Source organism: Lissotriton helveticus, chromosome 12 (assembly GCF_964261635.1).
Source record: "Lissotriton helveticus chromosome 12, aLisHel1.1, whole genome shotgun sequence".
NCBI lineage: Eukaryota > Metazoa > Chordata > Amphibia > Caudata > Salamandridae > Lissotriton > Lissotriton helveticus.
The window spans coordinates 169,499,268-169,524,900 of record NC_136073.1 but is presented as its reverse complement, the minus strand read 5'-3'; the positions used below and the strand labels follow the sequence as shown (position 1 = coordinate 169,524,900).

At 43.6% G+C, this 25,633-nt stretch overlaps 1 protein-coding gene across 1 annotated transcript in view; it reads left to right on the top strand.

Annotated features, from left to right (window-relative positions):
• Positions 1 to 25,633, top strand: part of LOC144797995 (mucin-3A-like) — a 149,503-nt gene that overhangs the window by 37,368 nt on the left and 86,502 nt on the right. The window contains exons 4-5 of the mRNA XM_078668791.1: positions 11,389 to 11,442; positions 13,021 to 13,065. Of these exons, the coding sequence (XP_078524917.1) occupies positions 11,389 to 11,442; positions 13,021 to 13,065 (99 nt within the window). The remainder of the gene's footprint in view (positions 1 to 11,388; positions 11,443 to 13,020; positions 13,066 to 25,633) is intronic.

The following is a 25,633-nucleotide window of genomic DNA, read 5'->3' as shown; positions in this document are numbered from 1 at the left end:
GATCCCAACGGGCACTTTCTCCTCTTCCAGCAGCGGCTCTTCTTCGAAGTGCTTCATTGGGTTCAACGGCGGTGTCCAATGCCACTTCACACCTATTCACCCGGCTTCGCTGTGTTAGGTAACTTGGGTACTTCGGTATCCACGGTTGGGGTGGCTCGTTAAACTTCTGTCTTACACTGGGTTTCCTCGAAGTACACTGGGAAGGGTCCCTAATCTTCAAAAATCCAACCGTGACTTGCACATAGACTTGTACGGAGCACGCGGTCGTGTTCACACACTGCACAGTCACTCTGTGGGGTCCCTATCTACTCACCTTGGGTGGATCCTTGGGGTCCCAGCAATTCTATGTCCTCTCGACATTGTCCTGACTCGAGTCGTGATTCTTATACCACTTTTTTCGTCTATGGTTTAGTCCCTCCCCCCAGGCCCACTGTGTATTAGTGCTATTTACTGTAATTTCTTTGCTTAAGTATTGTGTGCTTTGTGTCTATTTCTGTGAGGGAGATACTGTAATGTACTAGATAGTGTTATGTAATAAATACATCTTTTTCATAACTACTTTGGGGTTCTGTTTTCATTAAATCTATACTATAAGATTGCATTCTGGTAAAACAAGCTGCTTTACACTGCTTCAAGACTAAGCCTGAAGGCTGCTCTCCACAGCTTTCTAAGGTCATTTGAGACCTCTTAAATCACCATAAGTGTTGTCTGAACTGGTGCAAGGTGCCCACTTTAATTAGTGGACATCATATACGAGGCCAACTTCCCACATTTCCTAAATCAGAGAGGTTTGATCATCCAGATACAAGCCTGTCCAGACCAGCGCATATAGTTGACTCCCTCTTTCCAGGCAACTGTTAACTTCACAAACTGAAATGGTCTGATTATCAGTCTGTGATACCTTGCTTACAGTAGAAAACATTGCTTGATCTGTTGGTAGCATTAGGTATCTGGAAAAATCCTAATCTGCTGGCCAGATTCAGTAAAACAACACTGGCCATCACCTAATCATTTATTGTTTTTTACCTCCATCCTTCATCGGAGACAATCTAAGTGTCCATGAATGATTGTGGTGCAAGCCTGTTCCCAGGTCAGTGCAGTGCCCCCTGGGTGTCTCTTTTTTGACAATGCTTTTCAACGTGCCCTTCTCCATGGGTTTTCAGAATTAAAATTCAACATCTATTTGTGTGGTGCGAATTTCTCTCCTACAATCACAAAGGCTAATGATTGCAAACACTGAGAACTGGCTAAGCATCAAAAACTGTGTTCCCCGGGGCTTAGTTGAACCAATAATTGTCACTGTACAGGAAAGCACAGCTAAAACCTGGCCCAACAGAGCTGCAATGGAAAGGATTTCTCTAAGGTCCATCAAATCCCTCCCAAAATAATCCTGCAGGCATCCGGAACAGGGTTACAGACCAGGGAGTAGAAAAGGCAGTGGTCAACTCCTTAATCCTTCTTGAAGTAAGGCAAATTCTTTAGGACTGTAGTTCCTGATGTGCAGCAGGTGCAGTACTTCAGAATGCAATTCGTTGGGGTGCAGGCCAGGTTTCCAGCAGTGCAGTGCTTCTTCTCCTTGTAGTTTCAGGCACCAGATCTGAGTTGCAATGCAGCTCTTTCATATTTATTTACAGTTTCTGGGCATCAAGCGGGGGGTGGGGCACCCCTGACCAGTGGGATGCATGATGCCACCCAGGTATATGACCACTTCCTCCAAAGTGTGGCATATTCCTGTCCCAGAAAGCACCATTCTCCGAAAATCCAACATGGAGAAAGTCTCTCAGTTAGGGTTAGATCTGGCTAAGCCAACCCACTGGTGTCTCTAAGTTTCACTAATACACCCCTTCCAACCCACTGACTAGTCTAATTACTGAGGCTCCTGTGTGACTGGGTGTACAGGATGTTTGGGTCAGCTTGTGCTGGTCCCAAACTATCATTCTTTCTTTGAGGACAGGTTTGGCTCCCCTATCCTGTACCTGCCTGTCGGCGTCTGCAGCTAAAGTTTTCGACCTACAAGAAATCCATTGTCTACTCTAACAGGACACTTAACACCTCATGAAGCAGCTCTGGCTCATCCTGTGAAAGGCTGGCCAATCAGGAGAGCGCAGCTGGAAAACTGGATTTTGGCTCACAGAAAAGAAAGTTTAATAACATATTTTCTGTAATAATTATTATAAATCTACCAGTGGCAAGTTGTTGGATGTATCTTAGCTATTAATTAGATACCTTGAAGTATATTTTTAGATGGCTCCTGTCAATGTTTATACTTAAATAAAACATCTCAATGTGAGCCTGTGGGGAAAAATGGAATGGCAGTTTTTCCCTCACCGAGGCCTGATTATAGTTATAAGGCACCCTACCCACTGGGGAACCTAAAGGAGACTTTAGGGGTGACTTATATGTAAAAATAGGGTAGTTTGAGACTTTGGAAGTACCTTTAATTACAAAATCAAATTTGCATATAATTAAAATGTAAAAGCACCCTGCAGGGGTGGCTTTTAAAAGGACAGCAGGTAACACAGGGTGACGCTCTAGTTCAGGAAATCTACTGGGCCTCTAAACCTCCCTGTCCTATTATACACGAGGACTTATATGTAGTTTGAATCCCCCTTGCCTTATTATATATTAGGGACGTAATTATACCTCAATGTGTACTTTTAATCAGAACACAGGCCCTGGGTCTGGGTAGAAGAGACTTTGACACAATCAGAGTCAGAAAATCAGTGCCTACTAGTCAAAGTGGGAGTAAAAAGTGGGTGGACTCTGCAAATAGGTCCTGATTTCTTATACAAACTGAAAAGCTTTCTCAAAAAGGTAAGCCCAGTAGATATCTGGAAAACATCCAATGAGGATGCAGGGCACTTCTCTTGCTGCGAAGGAGTGCAAAGTTCCTTTTCTAAACTCGGTTATTGATTGGCATCAATGACGCAGAGATTTAGAGTGTGTTTCAGATGATTCTCTGTTAAAAGCAACTTTAGAATATCTGCAGGGGAGGAAGGCATAAGGGGTGACTGTTAGATGTGTGGAAACTAAGCAATGGGAAATGCTAAAGGATCTATTGGCTCAAAGGGATCATTGATTTAAAGATACCATGAGGTCAGTACTCTCAATAGTGATGCTACGGAAACCTATGAGGTCAAAGGGTCTGATATAAATCTTGGCGGATGGGTTACTTTGTCACAACAGTGACAGATATCTTGTCCTACGGGATTTATATTTTGGCAGACGGGCTATCCGTCATGGGTATTCGGTCCGCCAAGATCTAATTCAGGTCCAAAGTAAGAGGAAAGGAGAAACAGCAAAAAAGGATATTCTAATGTGGCTGAAGAGGAGGAATGGCAGGAGTTAAAAGAAAGTGTTGCAATAGTGCAAGCACTATGAGATGACTTCATGATGTTGATTACTGCTAGCCTAGGTAGCTAAATCTCAACAGATACATCAATAGCTTGGAGGAAGAAATAATGAGGTGGTTAGGGGTTGCATGGAGGTCCCTCACGTCTTTGCTGAGTATTTGAGACCCTTTTTTAACACCTGAATTGCGGTAATAGGTGACAAGGCACTGCGATTCTTACGAAATCTCCCCATTCTGGCAGGGGATCATGTTCAAAGGGTAAGACTAGGCCTGCAGCTGTCTGAAGATGAGATAGTGGACACTGTCCCTCAATTCAAAAGTGGAAAGATGCTAGGTTAAATGGCTTTCCAGTGGATTTTCTTTATATATCATGGATGGTAGCATGCCACATGTCAGAGGACTTGGGCATAGCAACAAAAGCATTGATACATGATTCCGATACAGTCTTATCACATTACTGACTGCTGGAACAAAGATATTGGTTACTTTCCTGGCTGACCACTTGATTGTGGTGATAGAAAAACAAGTACATTGGACGAGTCTGGTTTTCAGCCCAGTGGGTCAACGAGACGGAATCTTTGACGTTTTCACTGTTGCATAAACTATGCAACTAAGATATTCGATCCAGTAGTCCTTAGATCCCAAGATGCTGAGAAGGCTTTTCATTCAGTGGAGTGGCCATTCTCGTTTAAAGTAATCAGAAAATGGACTTTAGTCTGATGTTTATCTCAGGGAACATGGACCTGATTGTTGTATTTGGACCGATTAGCTAGGTTTAAGAGCAATGTGGTGCTTTAGCCAAAGTTTGTGCACAAGTTTGAAATGTCCCTTGCCCCCACCACACCTGCTCTTTGCACTGGTGCTGGGTAAATGAGCCTGTTAGATAAGGAGATATGCTGGGATAAGGGTTTTATGAGGACCATCTGCTAGATGATAAAGTCCCCTTATGTACCAGCAGGGTACTTATATATGTAACAGACCTTGACCATTCATTAGTCGGAAAGCTAGTTATCTTCATTGTCTTTGGTTTATTCTATGGCTTTAAAATCGCAGCTCAATATTTGGACATGTGTGTGGCAAAGGACAAGACTAATTGCATGTATAATAATGTGCATAAAGCACAGTATTTTAGTTTAGATATTATATTCGTAATTGGAGAATGTAGCTGTTGTCGGCTGTGGGGAGAGCTGCACTAAAATGTTGATGTTCCCAAAATTCCAGTATGCTTTGCAAAAATATCCCTCCAGGTCCCAGGTGAATTATTTGACAGACCAGAGGGTAGTAACTACCTTGGTTTGGGATGAGGGTTTTAAGTTTAAGTTTATTAAATAATTGCTGAGTTACTTTAGACCATTGCAGTACAATTTTTGAAAGGTAAAATTACATAATGCAATGGATTCATAAGTCATTTAAAAAAGCCCTTTTAGACATAAACATGTAGAATTCATGGTGGCAGCCTGCTGTTACGGGATCTTAAGAATGCTAAGAATGACCCTCTCCATGCTTCCTTTTTCTGCTAGTAGAGTGCTGGTCCAGGCATTGATTTTGTCTAACCTGGACTATGCAAATGCTATATACTTAGTTAGGAGCTCCACTTTCTACCATCAAAAAGCTGCAAATCGTGCAAAATTGTGTGGCACGTCCGATTACAAACACTTCCAAACGCACTTTAGCCAAACCTGCTCTTGCTTCACTCCACTGGCTCCTAATTCAAGGAAGAATCCAATTTAAGGCGTCGTGTAGTAGCCACAAAGCCTTGCTAGGTAAAGGTCCACCGTTCATCAGATCCATCATTCAGCCTTATCAGTCCGTTAGGTCATTAAGATTTGACTACAAGTAGCTGGCAACAGTTACGAAAATAAGTAAATCAGAAATCTCTAAATAATACAACTATTGCACTAGACTGGTTAAGAAAAAGATGGAAAAACCTTGTGAGGAGACATAGTGTTACAAAACGGAAAGAAGCATTGGAATTCTGAAGGAGATCTTGTTTTACACTGGTCCAACATAACACTCTTTATTACTCTTTAGATGATCTTGCGTGGGCAGAAATCCAGAAATGTGATGGACCAAACTTGCATGCATGATTAGAAGGATGCAGTTTAATTGTACCCTTTGGCCTATATTCTAGCATTGCCCCAAATTATAGGCATTCTCAGGAAAAATGGAAGGACAAATACAAAAAACACTGTGAACAGAATCTCAACTTATTCCCAAGGCCATGCTTTTAGTTATATGGGAACATAAAATCACACCTAACTAAGGTAAGCTGGTTAGGACATAGATTTAGCTTTGATGTGCCAAAACAAGGCTAGAAATGGAGTAGTGGAGTAGGACCCAATTTAAGAGTAGGGATTAACAAAATAGACTGGTATATGTAGGCCAAGAGGCAATTTAATCTGAGTAGGAACTGTCTTCCAAAACGTAATTGGGATCCATGGAGAAACCATTATGACTTGCTGTAGTGTTACGAAAGGCACCACTTTGGGGTAATGACAATTTGGTTTTAAAATATGGTAAGTTCAGGACCTGGCTTAAGGTTATCAGAATATTTGTGGCTGAAATTCCCCATGCATGGTTGGTGTACACTTCAACTGACTTGTTCTAATGAACTCTCTGCTGAGCTGGTACTTGGCAGAAGAAACATTTTATAATTTGCTTTATAAAACTGAAACAAACAGAAAATGCTAATAAAGAATTTTCAGTTTAGATACAGCTAACTTCACCTCTTTGCTCCTTTATAATGACTGGGCTACTGAAGAACCCACTGCGAAAATCGTTCAGTTCGACCACCAAACTGATTATTTCTGTGCAAATTAATAAATCATTTCATCGAGCATGAAGATTCTGCACTTCTGTCACAGAATAACATATCTGTTTGTGAAAAAAACACTTTATCTAAGTCAATTTGTTGGTCAGAGTCTATATTACCGCGTCAGACAGCACAAATACATTTTATAGCGGGGATTACAAACACACCGACACCCAGAACAAGAGAGAGACAAGCATTGGCACAGCCAATAGGTCTCGCTTTTGGGACCTTCTAAGTATTTAATTATGCAAAATATCGTTGGTACTACCACATCAACTGTTGCGTGGCTAAACACTTATAAGGTCCCATAGGCGAGACCTATTGGCTATGCCAATGCTTGGTGTGGTTGTGTGTGTGGTTGTGCGTGTGGTTGTGTGTGTGGTTGTATGTGTGGTTGTGTGTGTGGGTGTAGTTGTGTGAGCAGGTGTGGTTGTGTGTGTGGTTGTGTGTGTGGGTGTGGTTGTGTGTGTGGGGGGTTGTGGGTGAAGGTGTGGGTGTGTGTGTGGTTGTGTGTGATTGTGTGTGTGGTTGTGGTTGCGTTTGCTGTTGTGTGTGTGGGTGTGGTTGTGTGGGTGGCTGTGTGTGTGTGTTTGTGTGTGTGTGGTTGTGTGTGTGATTGTGTGTGTGGTTGCATGTGTGTAGTTGCATGTGTGTGGTTGTGTGTGTGTGGTTGTGTGTGTGCGGTTGTGGTTGTGTGTGTGGTTGTGTTTGTGTCTGTGGTTGTGTGAGTGTGGTTGAATGTGTGGTTCTGTGTGTGGCTGTGTATGTATGAGTGTGTGTGTTTGTGTGTGTGGTTGTGTGTGTGTGGTTGTATGTGGTTGTATGTGTATTTGTGTGTGTGTGCGGTTGAATGAGTGGTTTTGTGTGTGGTTGTGTGTGGCTCTGTGGTTGTGTGTCTGTGTGTGTGGTTGTGGTGTGTGTGTGGTTGTGTGTGTGTGTGTGGTTGTGTGTGTGGTTGTATGTGTGGGTGTGGTTGGGTGTGTGTGGTGTGTATGTGGTTGTAGTTGCTTGTGTTCTGTTTGTGGTTGTATGGGTGTGGTTGTGTGTGTGGTTGTGTGTGTAGTTGTGTGGTTGGGTGGTTGTGTGTGTGTGGTTGTGTGCTTGTGTGTGTGGTTGTGTGTGTGGTTGTGTGTGTGTGGTTGTGTGTGTGGTTGTGTGTGTGTGGTTGTGTGAGTGGTTGTGTGTGTTCGTGTGTGTGGTTGTGTGGTTGGGGTCACCCATGGAAAAAAGCTGGCACTGATATATTGGAGAGAATTATTGGTATGAGAGAGATCGCAAAAAGCATGCTCACCACTTTATGAAACATAGGAACACCAATTGCATTGTATGTAATACTTGGCATAAGGGACCACTCATGGCATATGGGTATCACCCACTACAAAACTCTGGCCCTCGTATAAAGGAGGTTAATTCCTGACATACGGATTGAATTCATAGCAAATTCGAAAATGAACATTGTCAAAGTCTGTCTGTTTTTTGCAAAGAAATACAAAATCGGCATTAAAAGTGTTTTTTTTTTAAGTATAAGTGTTGCCATCTAAAGTTAGAGTGCATATGTTTGCACACACAAATGATGGCCCATTGCAAAAATACATTAAAACAAGAATTTGCAATGCCAACAGGTCTGGCTTTAATGTGCAACACACTACACTCACAAGGTGCACCGTTCAACCTGTATTCACAGGGATACAACTCTCATTCTGCACTTAACCAAATACATGGTTAAACTTGTGCTCACAGGAGTACGACATTTAAGCTGCTCTAACACAGACGTGCATGGGTGGGCACCCCACTAATTGTGCGTGTTCTCGCAAGTTGGTGACGGCTTTGGGAGCACTTCCCAAAGCAGCTACTAAATGTCTCTCCGAGAGGCGCATGCACGCTGACTCTGCAAATCTAAAATACAGTGACAAAGGGAAAAGGCAGGGATGAAAAATAACCTGCAAGGGTGAGTTAAAGGGCCAGAAAATTTCTGGTGGTAGACTGAAGAGGCATGAGGTGGCACCAAGGTTACTCAGACATGGTAAATTTGAAATTAAATCATTGGGTCCCACCACGTATTTTAGAAATGATGAACTGCAAGATTTTAGAAATGATGCAGTATGGAGGCAGGGCTTGACGCAGTAGAGCATGGCTGTACCCTAGGATAGCTCCCGCGATGCTCCCAGCCCCAGACGTTGCTGATCTGCTGCTGTCAGTCAGCCCCCATGAAGTGTGTGAGGTGTGAAACCAGCAGGGTTGCTCCTGTGCTTCCTGAGATGTGACACACTGGCCCTGCCATCCACTGTATAGGCCTCTGCCCAAGCAAGTCGGATGGGGAGCGGAGGGTTGCTGCTTTCTCCTTTCAGCAGTGAGGAGCCCCTCACCTGATACCTAGAGCACCGAAAACAGTGTGCCAAACCTTCCCATCGTGAGGAAATGTAGTGTGGGAAGGGGGCATTTGCAGGAGGCAGGCCTATCTGTGCTCTAACCCAGGCCAGCACAAGATGAGCTGGTGACATGGCATTGCCACCCCTGTCCTGGGGCCCATCTGACATCCCCTCTGGGTGGTGCCTTTTCATAATGCTTGGGGCGCGACAGCCCAACTGTCTGCATTCAGACCTCCACGCGATTGGACTCCACCCCTGTCTGTGACCCGGACACCAAGGCAGGCGAAATGGGCTGGGGAGGTGACGAGGGACCCCAGATTCACCTTTGACACCCTGCTGTTCAAAGCATCCTGTCAGTGGGCAATCTCCTTATCAGGTGTACCGATGAAGACCCTAGGCTAGCATTGGCATGAGGAAGACCTGGTGACTTTATCGATTGGTCAGTGCCTCTTGGTACTTAAAGGGGTCTCATGATGTTAATGCTTCTCCTGAATTGGAACTGGGTATTTGCCTGCCCTAATCATACTAGACTACTACCCTGTTGAAAGAACTGACAGACATTAAGGTATCCATTTGTGCCTTGAATTCAGCAGTGGATGCCACAACTGCAGTAGTGCAATCCCTCAGGGGAGAGGTTACAGCTTGTAAGGCACAACTTACATCAGCAGAACAGACACTTTCGAAGACCAAAGCCCATCTAGGTTAGAAGTTAGATTGGGATACTGAGCTGTGGCTCCCGTGCAGAATCATTAATGATCTTGAAGACCGCAGGTGTAAATACAATGTGTGTCTTTCAGGTACACCAGAACATGCTGAGAATGAGAACTTGGTAGCCTTCCTTATCATGTTTATCCCTGTGACACTCCAGGTACCTTTTGATCCCCCCCTTGGAATTCTACCATGCCTACCTTTGTAGGTTCCAGCTCGAACTCTCCGTTGTCTGCCCTCGACACATTCTGATCTACCTCATTCTAGCCAACAGGCTAGACACATTATCTCCACTTGAAAGAGACACGTGCCTTAGTAGTCTGGCGACCACCAAGTACTCTTTGTGGCTGACTTCTCGCTAGAAACTAATACCAAAAGGAAACAGTTCCTAGTACTTCACCCTCAGCTGGGTCACAAGGACATCAAATTTGGACTACTGGAACCAGTGACAGTGAATGTTATGATCGACAGCTGCACAACAGAAAATGGGGAGCCAGAGGACTTAAAATCTTTTTGGGATGATATTGAGGGCACACAGATGGCTGTAGGGCCCACCTCATTGACAGTGCCTACACCGGCTTCGGACTTTAGACACCAGGAGGATGATGGGGGGCAAGGGAAGTATCTATGCTGGGAAAAGGTGACACAGAAGTAGGCGGACAACAAGAAGCACTGCTCCTGAAAAACACGACAGCAAAGAGATAAGTCCAGGTTATCTCCTAAGACTTGAGACGATGGTAGAGGATAATATTGCTTCTCCTGCAGCATATTCTTTTCTGCCCCCTGATGCTTAGCGTGCCTGGACTCCGCCCATCTTTGCCTCACTTTGTGTGCCTATCAAACTGCCAGAAAATGGCTTACATTGTCAAACTTGTTAATCAAGTACTTCCTCTCTCAGTCACCCTCTCCAGTATGTTGGTACCTTGAGACATGAGTCCCTCTATCTTATATGGTAATCTCTCAAACTGGCATATCACCCTTAATCTTCTTCTTGTGTCATACCCCTTTTCTTGGACTCCAGTGACGGACCCTCCAGATCCATCTGAGTAAACCCCAGTAATTCATATTGTGCTATAGATGGGGCGCATTTCAGCATCTCATATTAATATTACTTCATACCAGCTTGTTATAGTTATTGTTTTCTTTAGGTGCAGTGCCCATAATAATGCGGGTTAGGCAGCCGACCCAAACTTCAGGCTTACAGAGCTGAGAGTTACTGGACTTCCTGAGATGAGGTAGTTGGTAATGTCCCTCCCTTAGGGCAATCCTCCATTTTCTGCTTTCCCCTCTTCTTTCCTAGTCCCTTTCATTTATTCCCCAGAGCCCCCTAACCGCCCCCTACCCCTGGAAACTGTGAGACATGCACTCCCAGAGAACCCCTTACAACGTAATAGGCGGTACGCTTGTCCTTCCTGGTGGTAACCTAATCTTTTGCAGAACTCACCAGAGATAATTTCTCCATCCCACATAAAGGGATTCCTGTCTGCTCTCCGTGGACTGCTCACTATACTTTGTGAGATGCTTGCCAGTATCACTCTCACCAACTCACACCATGAATATATCCCTCCCCCATCCAACCACCAAACGTTTCCCCAGATTGAGGAAAACGTTAAAAAATAACTCAAAACATCCTTATTCAGAGCATAATGATGATGAATTTGGGACATACTTTTCAGTCCATGCTCATAGGGAAGCCTAGTAAACGTGCCAGGACACTCATTGGAGTAGCAGTGCTCTACAGAAATTACTTAATTCCTTCAATCAGCGATGCATGTCACTTTGTTGGATGTCAGTGGTCTAACACATTATGTCAAGAACTGGGAAAAACTAAAATTTCTGGGGCATCAGATGCCTGTTTTTGTCCTCTTGCAAGAGACTCCCCTCAACTTGGAAGAAGGTGAGCAGCTCCACAGAAAGCGGGTGGGTCACATCATTAATGTAAGACGTACAATTGAGGAAGGTGCATGTGATAATGGAGGCTTTGTAGAAACAACAGATTAGGCAACTGAGTTTGGGTTGCTTTTTCTCTTTATTGCTGAAACATTGTCTCTTGTAATATGTTTAGATACTGTTTCAATTGTAGTCTCTTTTCTGTTCTAATCTCTTGTGTTTCTCAATTAAAAGTAATTCTTCTTCTTTCTTTCCAGTTCCACCTCAGTCACACAGGTAAACCGAGTCCTCCAGAAAAGAGACACTTTCAGGTAAGTTTATTTCCTTTACCTTTCCTCTATTATCCCTATCCTTTGCTTTCAACTGTCTTTCTTTCCTTTGTCTTCTCCTATTCTTCCTTTTAGTATATCATTCCCTCTCTGTTCTTAATACCTTAATGGAAGTGGTTCTCATAACAAGTGAGACAAGGATTGTGAATCATTAACTTCCAAGGGGAGACTTGCTCTTCTGAGTTACTCTGCTATTCTCTTATATTCAGTGCCTTTGGAGATCCTAAGTAGGTGACTTAGACTTTCTATGACATACTTCTGGGAGTTTCCTTCAGTCCAGTACCCAAAGAAACAATGGAACATCCCTCCCAAAAAGCATATCTACTCAAAAGAAAACTATAAAGACACAACCATTAACTACCTTATTCCCTACCACCCTCTTTTGTAGCAGAACTACTCCATTCCCATATATTGCTGAACACCTGAGTGAGCAACGCGGCTCGAGACGAGTGCCTCTGCAAAACCCTTTAGTCTTGGGAGGCACAACGCAGTGGCAGCTGGTGACCTTAAAAAGTGGTGAGATGTAATCCTTGGTTCGAATTTCACCCACCCATCCTTCTTTTCACTCACACACCCTCCCAAGTTCATTATGAGCATTTGTCTGTCAAGCTGCAGTCAGAAAAGGCCCATCAAGAATTCCACTCCTAGCTGCTAAACAAGGAAGGGGGTGAAGATGTCCATGATGAAGAGGCTTAACTGCACACTTACCTCTTAGTCCACTAGTGAAATTGTTTGCAGTTGGTTCCTTCCTTCTCTTGGGCATCTACAGTCGAGATAAAGTATACTCTGTGTGCTCAGCTCCATGATATTTTTTTCAAAGTGAAAACAAATACAGTACTGAACACATGTTACTGCCAGGAGCGCAGCCCCCATGCACCCCTCCTACAGCCTGCCCCTCTGTGAAAATCAACAAATTGTTGCCACCCGCTCCCTCTTTGTCCTCATCGGCCTGCCCCACCCCCAGCCATTGAAGTACATGGATTTTGTAACTCCTCCCAGTGCCACTGTTCATGTGCCCAAAAAGCAACCAGATTCATGGCATTCTAATTCAGCACTCCCTCTCATGTGATATCACTGCTGTAGCTTGTGCCTGCAGGTCAAAGAAAACTTTGCCCAGATGGTGCTGGCGGGCCACGACATCTGCAAAGTACACTAGAGTTCATCCAGGAGATTCAGCACACTGCCTTTTGAGCTGCTCCGTGTTTATTTTCCCTGTTCTTGCCTCTTCCTTGATGGTGGCAGGGCAACACCCATTTTGCCCATAAACGCCAGTCACCCCAGGCACATCGGCTGATTAGCAAAGCTCCCACTGTCAGTCTCCTTCAAGCTGTTTTCTTGTCTGTTGGCATTCCCCTGACACCACCAGGGCTCTGGAATTCCTGCCTCTGGTCCAGCGTGCCTGCTCCTTCTGTTCTCTTCCTCCTCTGTTTCTACTCCTTTGTCTTACTTCCATCCATTTACTTCATCTTCTTCTTAATGTGGTGATAGAGTGAGTCTCTTTTCTATTTCTCCTGTCTGCGTCTCTTAGGCGTTATTTCTTTTAAATTTCTTTTCCTATAGGAGGAGTCGTCGTGGTGTGCAATTGCAGGACCTCGCGACCAACGGGTATGTGCCTATTTCCTCCACGGTCTCCTCACACTGCAGTTAATTCATCACCTGTAAAAATGGAGTGGCAATACTTCTTCATAAACATTTCTGTGTAAGATCTTGTGTGCATGGGAAGACCCAAAGGGGAGATATGTTTTTTGGTAAACTCAAGGTGCAAGGTAGTGTCCTGGTGGTGAGGTCCATTTATGCCATCACCGGCCACAAGACAATCTTCCTCTCCCGGATACACAGATCCCTGTTCTCCTATTGGGAGGTGACTGGAACATTACAATTGACCCCTACTGAATAGATCAGGGGCCTCCGACATTCATCATGACTGGGATAGGCATGCTTTCATGGACTTGGTTTATGATCACACATTAATGGAACCCTGGCGTCTTCAAAACCCCAATGAATGGGACTACATATTCACTACATGCCCATACAATTTCCGCACTAGGATGAACTATTTTCTTGTCACATCATCATTGGCTTAACATTTAGCACAATAAATCTGCCACAACACCAAGCTAGATCTCTGACCACAACCTAATAAATGTCCACTTCAAAATATATACATGATCAGACCACCCAAGGGACGATGGCCTATGAACAATTCACACCTTAGGAATCCCCAAGATAAAGCTTGCCTCTGCTCGACCCTGGAATAATACCTGGAAGATTCAGCACAGACTCCCTGGGGGTAAGACAAAGCATGCATCAATGGCCTCCTATGGATGGAAACACTGCAAAACTTGATATAGAAAGTATGGTCCATACTCTTACACTGTCCTACTAAGACACCCAGACCTCTACCACCGTAAAATCCCTACTCAAAGCCAGATCGAACTCAATGATTTGCATACATCAGCAGCAGAGGAATCTTAATTCCTTCTTTGCCAAAGTCACTATGAGTGGGATGAAAATGCAAGTAGAATATTGGCTTTCCACTTGCGTCAGATTGAATTGGAAAGATCGATCTCTGCTCAATTCTCAATGAGACCTGCTCACATACCAGATGGATATTCCAGTGGAGTTACAGTAGTATTATGAGACCCTTTATACTTCAGATGTTCCCCCCAAATTAGATGCAGAGTCTGCCTTTTTGACTGAAGAACAGGCCAATATACTGGAGAGGGAAATTACAGAGGAAGAATAGGCAACGGAATTGATATTGCCACCAGCAAAGCACCAGGGGAGGATGGCTTTCCAATTGAATTCTTTAAAATAACCAAAAACTTGATAGTCCCCTTGCTTGAATCCATCCATATGGAGGTCCTGGATCAAAGATGCTAATGGGATGAATTTGTTAGGGCCAAAATATCAGTCATTCCCAAATTGGGCAGGAATCCCTTAGAAGGCAGCTGACAAACTGGAATGTTGTAATCTTGTCAGGACAATGGAGCGTATGGGTATTTGGAACAACAGTCTGACCTCAATTAACCTGTTCGCTGCTAGGCCTCTGGCACTCTGTCCACCAAGCGCAAAGCCTAATTTTGGCTATTTTGGAATTGTTCATGCTTAGGCCTCCATAACTTTTTCTAAAATAAGCTATCCATGCCAAATTTGTGTTATGTTGTTTACCTACATTCTGGGGATCCTAAAGGACGACTCTGTACCTGATATTTTGGCCGCCATTCCCAATGGCTACTATATCATACAAGTTAATCGTATAGGCGGGCAGGCGGGTGGCGGAGTGGCAGCCATTATTCGTAAAGAGTATATTTTTTCCACCTTGGACTGCACTCCTATCCCCAACACTCAAACCCTTGTCATCCAACTTTGTTCGACCAGGTCTTCCCTTATCTGTGTTCTCATGTACAGGCCCCCTATTTACATGCCCTCTTTCCCACAGCAAGTTGGGGATCTTGTCTCCCAGATTCTTATTAATCATGCTAAAGTCATCATTTTAGGTGATTTTAATTATTGGCCCACCGACCCTCGGGAAAGTAGACTGTCTGAACAGTTCTCAGAAACTCTAACCAGCATGAATTGTCGACAATTGATCTCCACGCCTACTCACTGTAAGGGCCACATACTAGATCAGGTCTAGTCGGCTAACTTAGATCTCTCGCCCCCACTGGTAACCCCCTGCTCTTGGTCAGACCATTACTTTATTTCTTTCTCAGTTGACCTCTCCACACCCCATCGTCGCCCCCCCCTTACCAACATCTCAGCTCGCAACTGGAAGAATGCCAATCTGACTGAACTACACTCCCTTTTGGCAGCTTCTGTCCCTCCGCTTTCTGATTCAGCCTCTCACCAAGCCTCTACCCTGGAGCAATGGCTGATGGCGGCCGCTAACGCTGTAGCACCCTTAAAAACTATAAAAGCTATGCGCCCTCATGACGCCCAGCGATGGTTTACTGTCCAGTTAAGACTGGACAAACTGGCTCTTCGCCAAGCCGAACGCCGCTGGCGCCACAAGTATGATCCTCTGCTTAAAATTGAATTTACGATCTTATTGAAAAAATACAAATCTTCTATTCTAGAGGCAAAATCATCATACTTCTCCTGCAAAATCTTGGAGTCGGCTTCCAAAGCAAAAGACATCTTTGCGATTGTTAATGAGCTTTCCCTCCCTGATCGCGTCACTCTCCCTTCCATCCCTACTCAAGCTCTGTGTGATGAGCTCAATGCCTTTTTCCAGGACAAAATTTCCATGATTAAAAATAACATTCCCTCTCCCTCCTCGCCCCATTCATTTTCACTACCCCCCCGCAAATTCCCAGCAATCCAATACTTTCCCCCCCATCTCCATCACTGAGTTTCACAGCCTCTTGCACAAAGTCAGTTCCGGTTCTCCCAACGACTGTTGCCCTCCTCACATCCTTAAAGAAATTTTCCTGACTTGCCCTGACCCTGCTTTGGCTCTTCTTAACACCTGTTTAGCCACTGGAGTAGTTGCAGATTCCTTCAAGCGGGCTGTAGTGCTACCCATCCTAAAAAAGGCAAATGCAGACCCCTCAGTCTTGAGTAACTTCAGACCCATCTCTCTTCTCCCCTATTTGGGAAAGATCTTAGAGACTTATGTAACACGGTGTCTGAGTACTTTCATTGAGAGCTCTTCTTTTCTGGACCCCCTACAGGCCGGCTTCCGCCCCCTCCACTCCACCGAGGCGGTTATTGCGGTAGTCATGGGCACCTTAAGAACAGGAGCGGACAATAACATCTCTCAAGCCCTCGTCCTGCTGGATTTGTCGGCGGCTTTTGACACGGTCGATCACACTATATTGATCGACCATGTCACAAATGCCGGCATTCAGGGCGTTGCTCTTGATTGGGTCCGATCCTTTCTTGACGGCCGCTCGCAAGCTGTCCACCTTTCTATCTTTTCTGCTTCTCCTTCTTCCCTCTCTTGTGGTGTCCCTCAGGGGTCGGCTCTGTCCCCACTTCTTTTTAATTTATATATGCAACCCCTTATGGTCTCTCTTCGTCACTCCCCTGCCACTATCTATAATTATGCAGATGATCTGCAGCTGATTTTTCCTTTGGACACCCTTCCCTCCTCTCGCACCAATTTTCAATCAACCATATTGTATATCTCCGATTGGATGGCCCACAGCCAGCTCAAGTTAAACCCATGCAAAACGGAACTCGTTCTGGTGGGTGGACCGACCAATCCGTGGGATAACAATTATTGGCCCTCCTCTCTTGGCGCCCCTCCTAGCCCTGTCAGCTCTGTGAAAAGCCTCGGAGTTGTCATCTCTGGTGACCTATCTATGAAACCGCAGATCTCGGCTGTAACATCATCCTGCTTCTTCCATCTGCCTAGGATCCGCAAGATCTGTCGATTTCTCACCAGAGAGGCACTCATCTTAGACATCTTGGCTTTAGTCATTTCCAGGGTTGACTTTGCAAATATCTTATACGTGGGGATTCCGGGCTACCAGCTCCATAGACTTCAAATGATTCAGAATCAGGCTGCCCGTTTGGTGTTCCACCAGCCCAAACACCAGCATGTTTCACCTCTGCTGAGAAGCCTCCACTGGCTTCCAGTGGCCAAACGGTGCACCTTTAAACTGGGTTGCACCATCTTCAAAGCTCTCCATAATCGGGCACCCGCCTTTATTTCTTCTAAATTAAGGCGGTATTTACCTACTCGCCACTTACGCTCCTCCGCCGACAATCTCCTGTGTATTCCCCACAACCATCGCAAGAAACATGGCGGTATGCGTTTCTCCTTTTTAGGCCCTTCCTTTTGGAATTCTCTCCCTGTTCTCTTTCGTCATTGCCCCTCCTATGAGCTCTTTCGCAAGTCATTAAAAACGTTCCTTTTTAAAGCGGCCTATGAGTAACCACTTACCCTTGCCCGTCTTGTCTGTTATGAGCGCCAAGAAACCATTCGGTGTACGTGTGCGTTATAAGACTTTTTAACATAACATAACGTATTCAGGGTTTGTGGATTACTCTGGAGGGGATAAAGAAATTAGTCAAAATGTAGGAACATTTTCAGTTTTTGGGTGAAAAATGAGAAAAAAGTGCTGCAGAAGAAAATGTGTTTTTTCCCAGTAAATGGCTTCAACAAAAGTTTTGTGGTGCTGAAATCCCCATCTTCTCTGCTTTCAGGAACACGCAGACTTGATTCAGGAAACCCATTTTTTTACCACTGCTTTGGCATTTGACTACGAGATAGCAAATCTTTCCTTTTTTTTGTGCTTCCAAACTCCTTCCAGGTTGTGGTTATACATTTATGAAAACTAGACAGAAGTCTGAATTTAGCAGGGGGTAATTTTTGTACAGCCTTAAAGGTTTTCCCAAAGAAATAGAGTGTTTCTATACACAAATATTGAAAATTAGAGGAAAAAACTTCCATTTGTGACAAAATGTTCCTTTGTAACTTTTCGTCATGATGGCTGATTTATGAAACGGATCCAGCATTTCATCTGCTAGAACATTAGAAGCAGCTAGAGCGAGTAACTGAGCTGCACTTTGCAATGGTTTTTCATTGTGTACTGGTATAAAGTAATTATTATGGTAGAATATAAAGAGTGAAAATTAGGTATAAGGTAACCTATGTATTTTCGAAATGGGCACAAGATAGGGAGTTTAGAAGTAGTGGTTATTTGCACATCTGTGAATTTGTGGGTACACACACTGGCATGTAAATTAGAGGGCATTTAAAAAAAAGTGTTCTTTTCATACACTAGCTTACATTTGGAAGGCACAAATGTGGAGAAATATAATAGGTAATAACACTTGTTCTACTATTCTGTGTTCCCCATAGTCTCCGGAGAGAAATGGTACCACACTTGTTTGGGTAGGCCTAGAGCCCACAATAAGAAAGGGACCTAAAACGAAACATGGACTTATTACATTTTTACATTTTAAGCCCTAGCTCAGCCAGCACATAGGGACACCTACCAAATCTGAACATTTTTTTAAAAACTAGACACGGGGAAATCCAGCGTGGGGTGACTTACATGGCTTTCACCAGGTTTTCTTACACATAGGTCCTTGCAAACTTCAACCTTTGACTAAAAGAACACATTTTCCTCACATTTCTGTGAAGTAAAGTTCTGGAATCTACAGGGAACAGCTACTTTTTCTGCCACCTACCGCTCCCTCAAGTTTCCGATAAAAATAGTACCTCACCTGTCTGGGTAAAGCTAGTGATCGTGACAGGCAAGGTGCAAAAAGGCAACATGGACACAGCATATTTTTCTAATAAAAACTGAACATTTTTGTGCAATGTGGCTGGCTGTATATTTTTGGAACCTAGCTCAGACAGCAATTAGGGAAACCTAGCAAGAAAACTAGACACATAAGAGAATCCAAGGTGTAGAATATGGCATGGCTCCCACCAGTTTTTCCTACCTAGAAGCCCTTCCAAACCTCAAACTTTGACTAAAAACAAAAAACAAATTTTCCTCACATACGTTTGACGGGAATTTCTGGAATGAGCAGGGAACAACCAATTCCCTACCATCTACCATTCCTCCAAAACTCACAATAAAAATGGTACCTCAGTTACGTGGGTAGGGCTGGTGGCTGCAACAGGAAAGCCTCCAAGCACAAAATGGACACATCACATTTTTTCACTGAAAACCGACTCTTTTATTGCAATGTGGCTACTGTGGATTTAGGACCCTAGCTTAGTCAACACCAAGGTAAACCTATTAAATCTGTACATTTTTTAAAGCTAGCCACCTGGGGAAATCCAGAGTGGGGTGACTTCTGTGACTCTCATGAGGTTTTTCTACGTGTAAGCCAGTACAAACCTCAAACTTTGATTAAAAAAACATTTTTCCTCGAATTTCTGTGATGGAAAGTTCTGGAATCTGAAGGGAGCAACAAATGTCCTACGACCTACCATTCCTCATAGTCTCCTGATTAAAATGAGATGTTACCTGTGTGTCGGTAGGGTTAATGGCTGCGACAGGAAAAGCGGCACAACAAAACATGTGCACTTCACATTTTTCCATTGAAAACTGACACTTTTTTTGCAATATGCCTAGCTGTAGATTTTAGGCCCTAGCTCAGCTGGCGCGGTAAACAAACGAGCAAATCTGCAAGTTTTTGAAAACTAGACATCTGGGGAAATCCAGGGTGGGGTTACTGGTGTGGCTGTCACCAGGTTTTCTTACACTGAAACCCTTGCAAACCTGAAACTTTGACTAAAAAGGCATTTACCTCACATTCTGTAATGGAAAGTTCTGGAGTCTTCAGGGAGCAACTAATTTCCTACCACCTACCATTGCCTCATTATCCCCTGATAAACACAGTAGCTCACTTGTGTGAATAGGGCTAGGGGCTTGACAGGAAAGGCTCCAAAACGCAACATGGATACGTCACATTTTTCCACTGAAAATTGACCCTTCTTTTGTAATGTGGTTAGTTATGAATTTTGCGCCCGAGCTCAGCCGGCACCAAGGGAAAGCAAGCAAACTTGCCTATTTTTGAAAACTAGACACTTGAGGAAATCCATGGTGAGGTGACTTGAATCCATAATGTGGTGACTTCCGTGGCTCTCACCAGGTTTTCCTACCCATAACCTCACAATTTGATGAAGAAAACACATTTTCCTCACATTTCTGTGATAGAAAGTTCTGGTAGTGGCATGGAGCAACTAATTTCCTGCTACCTACCATTCCCCCAAGCCTACCAATAAAAATGATACCTCATATGTGTGGGCAGGGCAAGTGACCCTGTAAGGAAAGGCACCAAAACAAAACCTGTGCACATCACATTTTTCCATTGAAAACAGACCCCTTTTTGCAATGTGCCTTAGCTGTGGATTGTGGGGCCTAGCTCAGCCAGCACCTAAAGAAACATAGCAAACCTGAAGAGTTTGAAAAACAGAGACCGGAGGAAATCCATAGTGCATGGCTTTTGTAGCTTTCACTGTGATTTCTTACTCATAAGTTATTGCAAACCTTAAACTTTGATTATAGAACACATTTTTCTCATATTTCTGTGATGGGATGTTCTGGAATCTGCAGGGAGCAGTGAGTTTCGTACCACCTACAACTCCCTGAAGTCGCCTGATAAAAATGGTACGTCATATATGTGGAGAGGGCTGGTGGCTGTAACAGCAAAGGTGTCAAAAAATAACATGAACACATCACTGTTTTACGCGGAAAACGTACCTTTCTTAGCAGTGTGGCTAGCTATGGATTATGGGTCCCAGCTTAGCCGACACCCTTGGAAACATAGTAAATCTGCATACTTTTTAAAACTAGACACCTGAGGACATTTATGGTGTGGTGACTTGAATCCATAGTGGTGTGACTTGTGTGGCTCTCACCAGGTTTTTTTTCCCAGAAGCCCTTGAAAACCTCATACTTTGACCCAAAAAAATGTATTCACATTTCTGAGATGGAAATGTTGGGAATCTGCAGTGAGCTAATAATTTCCTACCACCTACCATTCTACCAAGTCTTCCGATAGCAATGGTACCTAACTTGTTTGGGTATGGCTAGTGCCCGCAACAGGATAAGGCTCCAAAACACAACATGCACTTATCATATTTTTTCACTGAAAACTGACACTTTTTGTGCAATGTGGCTAACTGTGGCTTTTGGGCCCTAGCTCATTTGGCACCTAGTGAAACCTAGTAAAACCTGAACATTTTTAAAAAATGAGACACAGGAAAATCCAGGGTCGGGTGACATGTTAGGCTACCGCATGGTTTTCTTACCCAGAAGCCCTTTAGAAACCTCGGACTTTGACTGAAAAAACAAGTTTCCTCTAATTTCTGTGTTGGAAAGTTCTGATATCTGCATAGAGCAACTTGTTTTCTACAACCTACCATTCCCCCAAGTCTCCCAATAAAAATGGTACCTTGCTTGTGTGGGAAGGGTAAGTTGCCGCAACAGGATAGATGCGAAAACGCAACATGTATACATTACATTTTCCTTTTCTGCAATGTGGCTCGCTGTGGAGTTTAGGGCCTAGCTCAAACAGCACCAAGTCAAACCAAGCAAACCTGTAAATTTCTAAAGCTAGACACCTGGGATAAGCCGGGGGTGAGGGGGGGGGGAGGGAGGGTTGACTCTCAAGAGGGTTTCTTACCCAGTTGCAAACCTCAACATTTGACTAAAAAGCTAATTTTCCCAATATTTCTGTGATGGAAGGTTCTGGAATATGCAGGGGGCAACTAAATCCCACACACCCACCATTCCCCCTAGTCTCCTGATAAATATCATATCGCACTTGCCTGGGTAAGGCTAATGGGTGTGACAAGGAAAGCGTCAAAACATGTCATATCACATTTTTCCACTGCAAATTGACCCTGTTTTTGCAATGTGGCTAGCTATATAATTTGGCCCAAGCTTAGCCGTCACCGTGGGAAACATAGTAAACCTGCATACATTTGAAAACTACACTAACCATAAGCCCTTGCAAACCTCAAACCTTTGACTAAAAATAATTTAACTCACATTTCTGTGATGGAACGTCTGGAATCTGCAGTGAGTAACACATGTTGTACCTTTTACCATTCCCCCAACTCTCCTAATAAAAATGGTACCTCACTTGTGTGGGGAGGGGTAGTGGCCTCAACAGGAAAGGCATCAAAACATAACATGGACACTTCACCTTTTTCTTTTGAAAACTGAACCATTTTTTGCAATGTGGATAGGTATGGGTTTTGGGCCTCAGCTCAGCAAGCAACTAGGAAAACATAATAAACCCGCATATTGTTGAAAGCTAGACACCTGGGGGAATCAATGGTGGGGTGGTTTGAGTGGCTCTGACCAGGTTTTCCTAACCAGAAACCGTTTAAAACCTCAGACTGTGACAAAAAAACACATTTGGCTAAAAAGCAAATTTTCCCAACATTTCTGTGATGGAAAGTTCTGGAATATGCAGGGAGCAACTAAATCCCATACAGCCACCATTTCCCAAGTCTCCTGATAAATATCATACCGCACTTGCCTGGGTAAGGCTAATGGATGCGACAAGAAAGGCGTCAAAACATTTTTCCACTGAAAATTTACCCTGTTTTTGCAATGTGGCTAGCTATAGATTTTGGTCCTAGTTTAGCCGTCACCTTGGGAAACATAGTAAACTGGCATACATTTGAAAAATACACTACACACCTGGCGGAATCAATGGTGGGGTGTCTTGCGTGGATCACAATAGGTTTTCTTAACCATAAGCCCTTGCAAACCTCAAACTTTGGCAACAAAATAATTTTCCTTACATTTCTGTGATGGAACGTTTGGAATCTGCAGTGAGTAACAAATGTTCTACCATCTACCATTCCCCCAACTCTCCTGATAAAAATGGTACCTCACTTGTGTGGGATGGTTAGTGGCCTTAACAGGAAAGGCATCAAAACATAACATGGACACTTCGCCTTTTTCTTTCGAAAACGGATCCATTTTTTGCAATGTGGATAGGTATGTGTTTTGGGCCTCAGCTCAGCAAGCACCTAGGAAAACATAATAAACCTGAATATTGTTGAAAACTAGACACCTTGGGGAATAATGGTGGGGTGATTCGAGTGGCTATGCCCAGGTTTTCCTAACCAGTAGCCGTTGCAAACCTCAGACTGTGACAAAAAACACATTTTCTTCAAAGATTAGGATGTGCACAACCTGTGAGTTTAATTACGTTATCCGTGCTTCCTTGGGTATCACTCTCCTCCCTGAGTGTAATCGAATAATCAAATGGTCGCAGGACTATTGCATCATAGCCCTCTCACCCTGGGCACAAGAAGATTGCTGGATCTCCAGCTATTTCAATTCAAACGTGACTTCATTATATGTTCATGCACTTGAATTTATTTTTCATCATAATCAAATATTTTCATGTTGTATTCACATGTTAGATATTTTCTTTTGTATCGGTTATTTGTAATTTCCCAATAAATCACATCCAATGCATTTCGGTGCATATAGCACCTTCATCAGGGAAACCTGTTGATTAATAAAACAAAACTTGCTTTAGCCTGCCCTATTTCATGTAATTCACGATATAAGCATTACTGACAACTTTGTATGCTGACTGTGTGATTGCGCAAATGCGTGACTTAGCGCGATGGGTACTCGGGTGTTGAAGCAAAAATTCTACGGGATATTTAACAAAGTTCAAATGGGCTAATGGACGCCTATATCGTAAGTTCGACCTTATGGTTCACTATAACAGTGGATCACGCTTGCTGGTGTCTTGCCTGAATGTTACCGCAATGATTCTAGGGCCGCTCGATCGCTTACATGTGCTTGATTATACTAGAGCTACGCCGAACTTGCGGGATGCGACTAACATTAATGGCTAACTCATGCTCTAAGCGCTCACCTTGTAAACTTTGCTACGTTATTCCGCCTACGCGAACTCCGCGCTGCATCTCCTAATGGCGCCGGGGTCAAATGTGTACGTTTTTCTACCGGCGGCTTAACGCATGCGCATTACTACGCAAGCCGTTTTTTTTCAACTAACTTTGTGGACACAATCAATATACTACGCTTGCAGTCTAAGGAATGCTATATGATACTTGCTGCCCGCCCTTGCCATGTTATGCACCTAAGCGGTTGTAAGAATAAATTAAGAGCTTCATTAAGCGCTATGTGTAATATGATTGCTGCATTATACATATAACAACAATGTTTATAAATAGCACAAAAATTCTGTCCGATCATTTAGCCCGTTGGGCTTGAGGCTGTTTAGATAGTAAATCCAGTGATTCTCTCTTCTGAGTAAGTTTTTCTTATTTATTGAGCCCTCAATTTTGGGCACTATTTCCAAAATGCAAGCCCGCAGTTGGCTTATGTGGTGATGTTTCTCTTTGAAATAGACGGCCACCGTTGATTTCACAGATTCTGTTCTTATGTTGCTTTTGTGTTCTGTAAGGCGTGTTTTTAGTTTACGTTCAGTGTGGCCTACATACACTGAACCACAAGGGCATTTCAGCATGTATATTATGTTCATTGTATCGCATGTCCCACTCACTCTTAACGGTATTTTAAACCCTTTCATGGGATGGGCTATCTCGTTCCCCTTCATAATGTTGTGGCAGCTGCTACAGTTCAAGCATGGGATAGTTCCACGATAAGTGCTTTGTGGGGGTCGCTCAATGGGGTATTTCAACATTTCCCCTAGGTTCTTACCTCGAGTGAACGCAAATAATGGTTCTTCTGAAAAGATGCCTTTGAAATCCACTTCAATTTCAGTATTTGCCAATGTTTCCTAATAATGTTCTTAAATTGGGTACTCACATTGGAATATTTACTCACACAAGTTATTCTTTTGGTGGGCGGTTGCATTTTCTTCAGTAGTAATTCATCCCTGGATGGTTTTTGTGCTCTTACCAATGCTGGTTCAATGGTTTGTTCAGGATATCCTCTATCCTGAAACCTCTTAGCCATGATTGTTAATTGCTCTTGACATTCTTGAGTTTCCGAGACCACTCTCTGTACCCTGAGGAACTGTGAATATGGCAGGTGTGTCTTCAAAGATTGAGGGTGGTGGCTGTCAAATTTCAATAAATTGTTCCTATCAGTGGGCTTTCGGTAGAGGTTAGTTTGAAATTGATTGTTACTTCTGGTAATCTCTACATCCAAATACTGGATTTTAGTAGTGCTCATTTGCCACGTGAAGCTAATCCGTTCATTTCTGTTGTTCAATGTATCCAACTCTCTGCATAAAGTGTCATCAGCGCCTTTCCAAATTAAAAAGATGTCGTCGATGAACCTTACGTACATCAATAGCTGAGTTGCCCATTCTTGTCGTTGATAGATATGTAGGTTTTCAAAATCCGTCATAAACAGATTGGCGTACGCCGGCACGGCGCAATTGCCCATCGATGTGCCACTCCGTTGGATAAACCATCGTTGTTGATATTCAAAATAACTGTTCATGAGAGTGAACTCCATTAGCTCCATTAAAAATACTTGCAGGCCTTGATCATATGTGCTGTTCAGTAGGGCATTTTCTATGGCTTCCAGGCCTTCCTTATGTGGTATTGACGTATAAAGCGCCTTCACATCTATGGTTACCATTGTTATGTTCTCTGTTGTTTTTAGGCTGTTCAATCTTACCAAAAAGTCAGTGGTGTCCTTTATGTATGATGTGGATTTTAACACCAATGGTTGCAAGTATTTATCGATAAGCTTTCCCACGGGTTCGTGGAGACTTCCCTTCG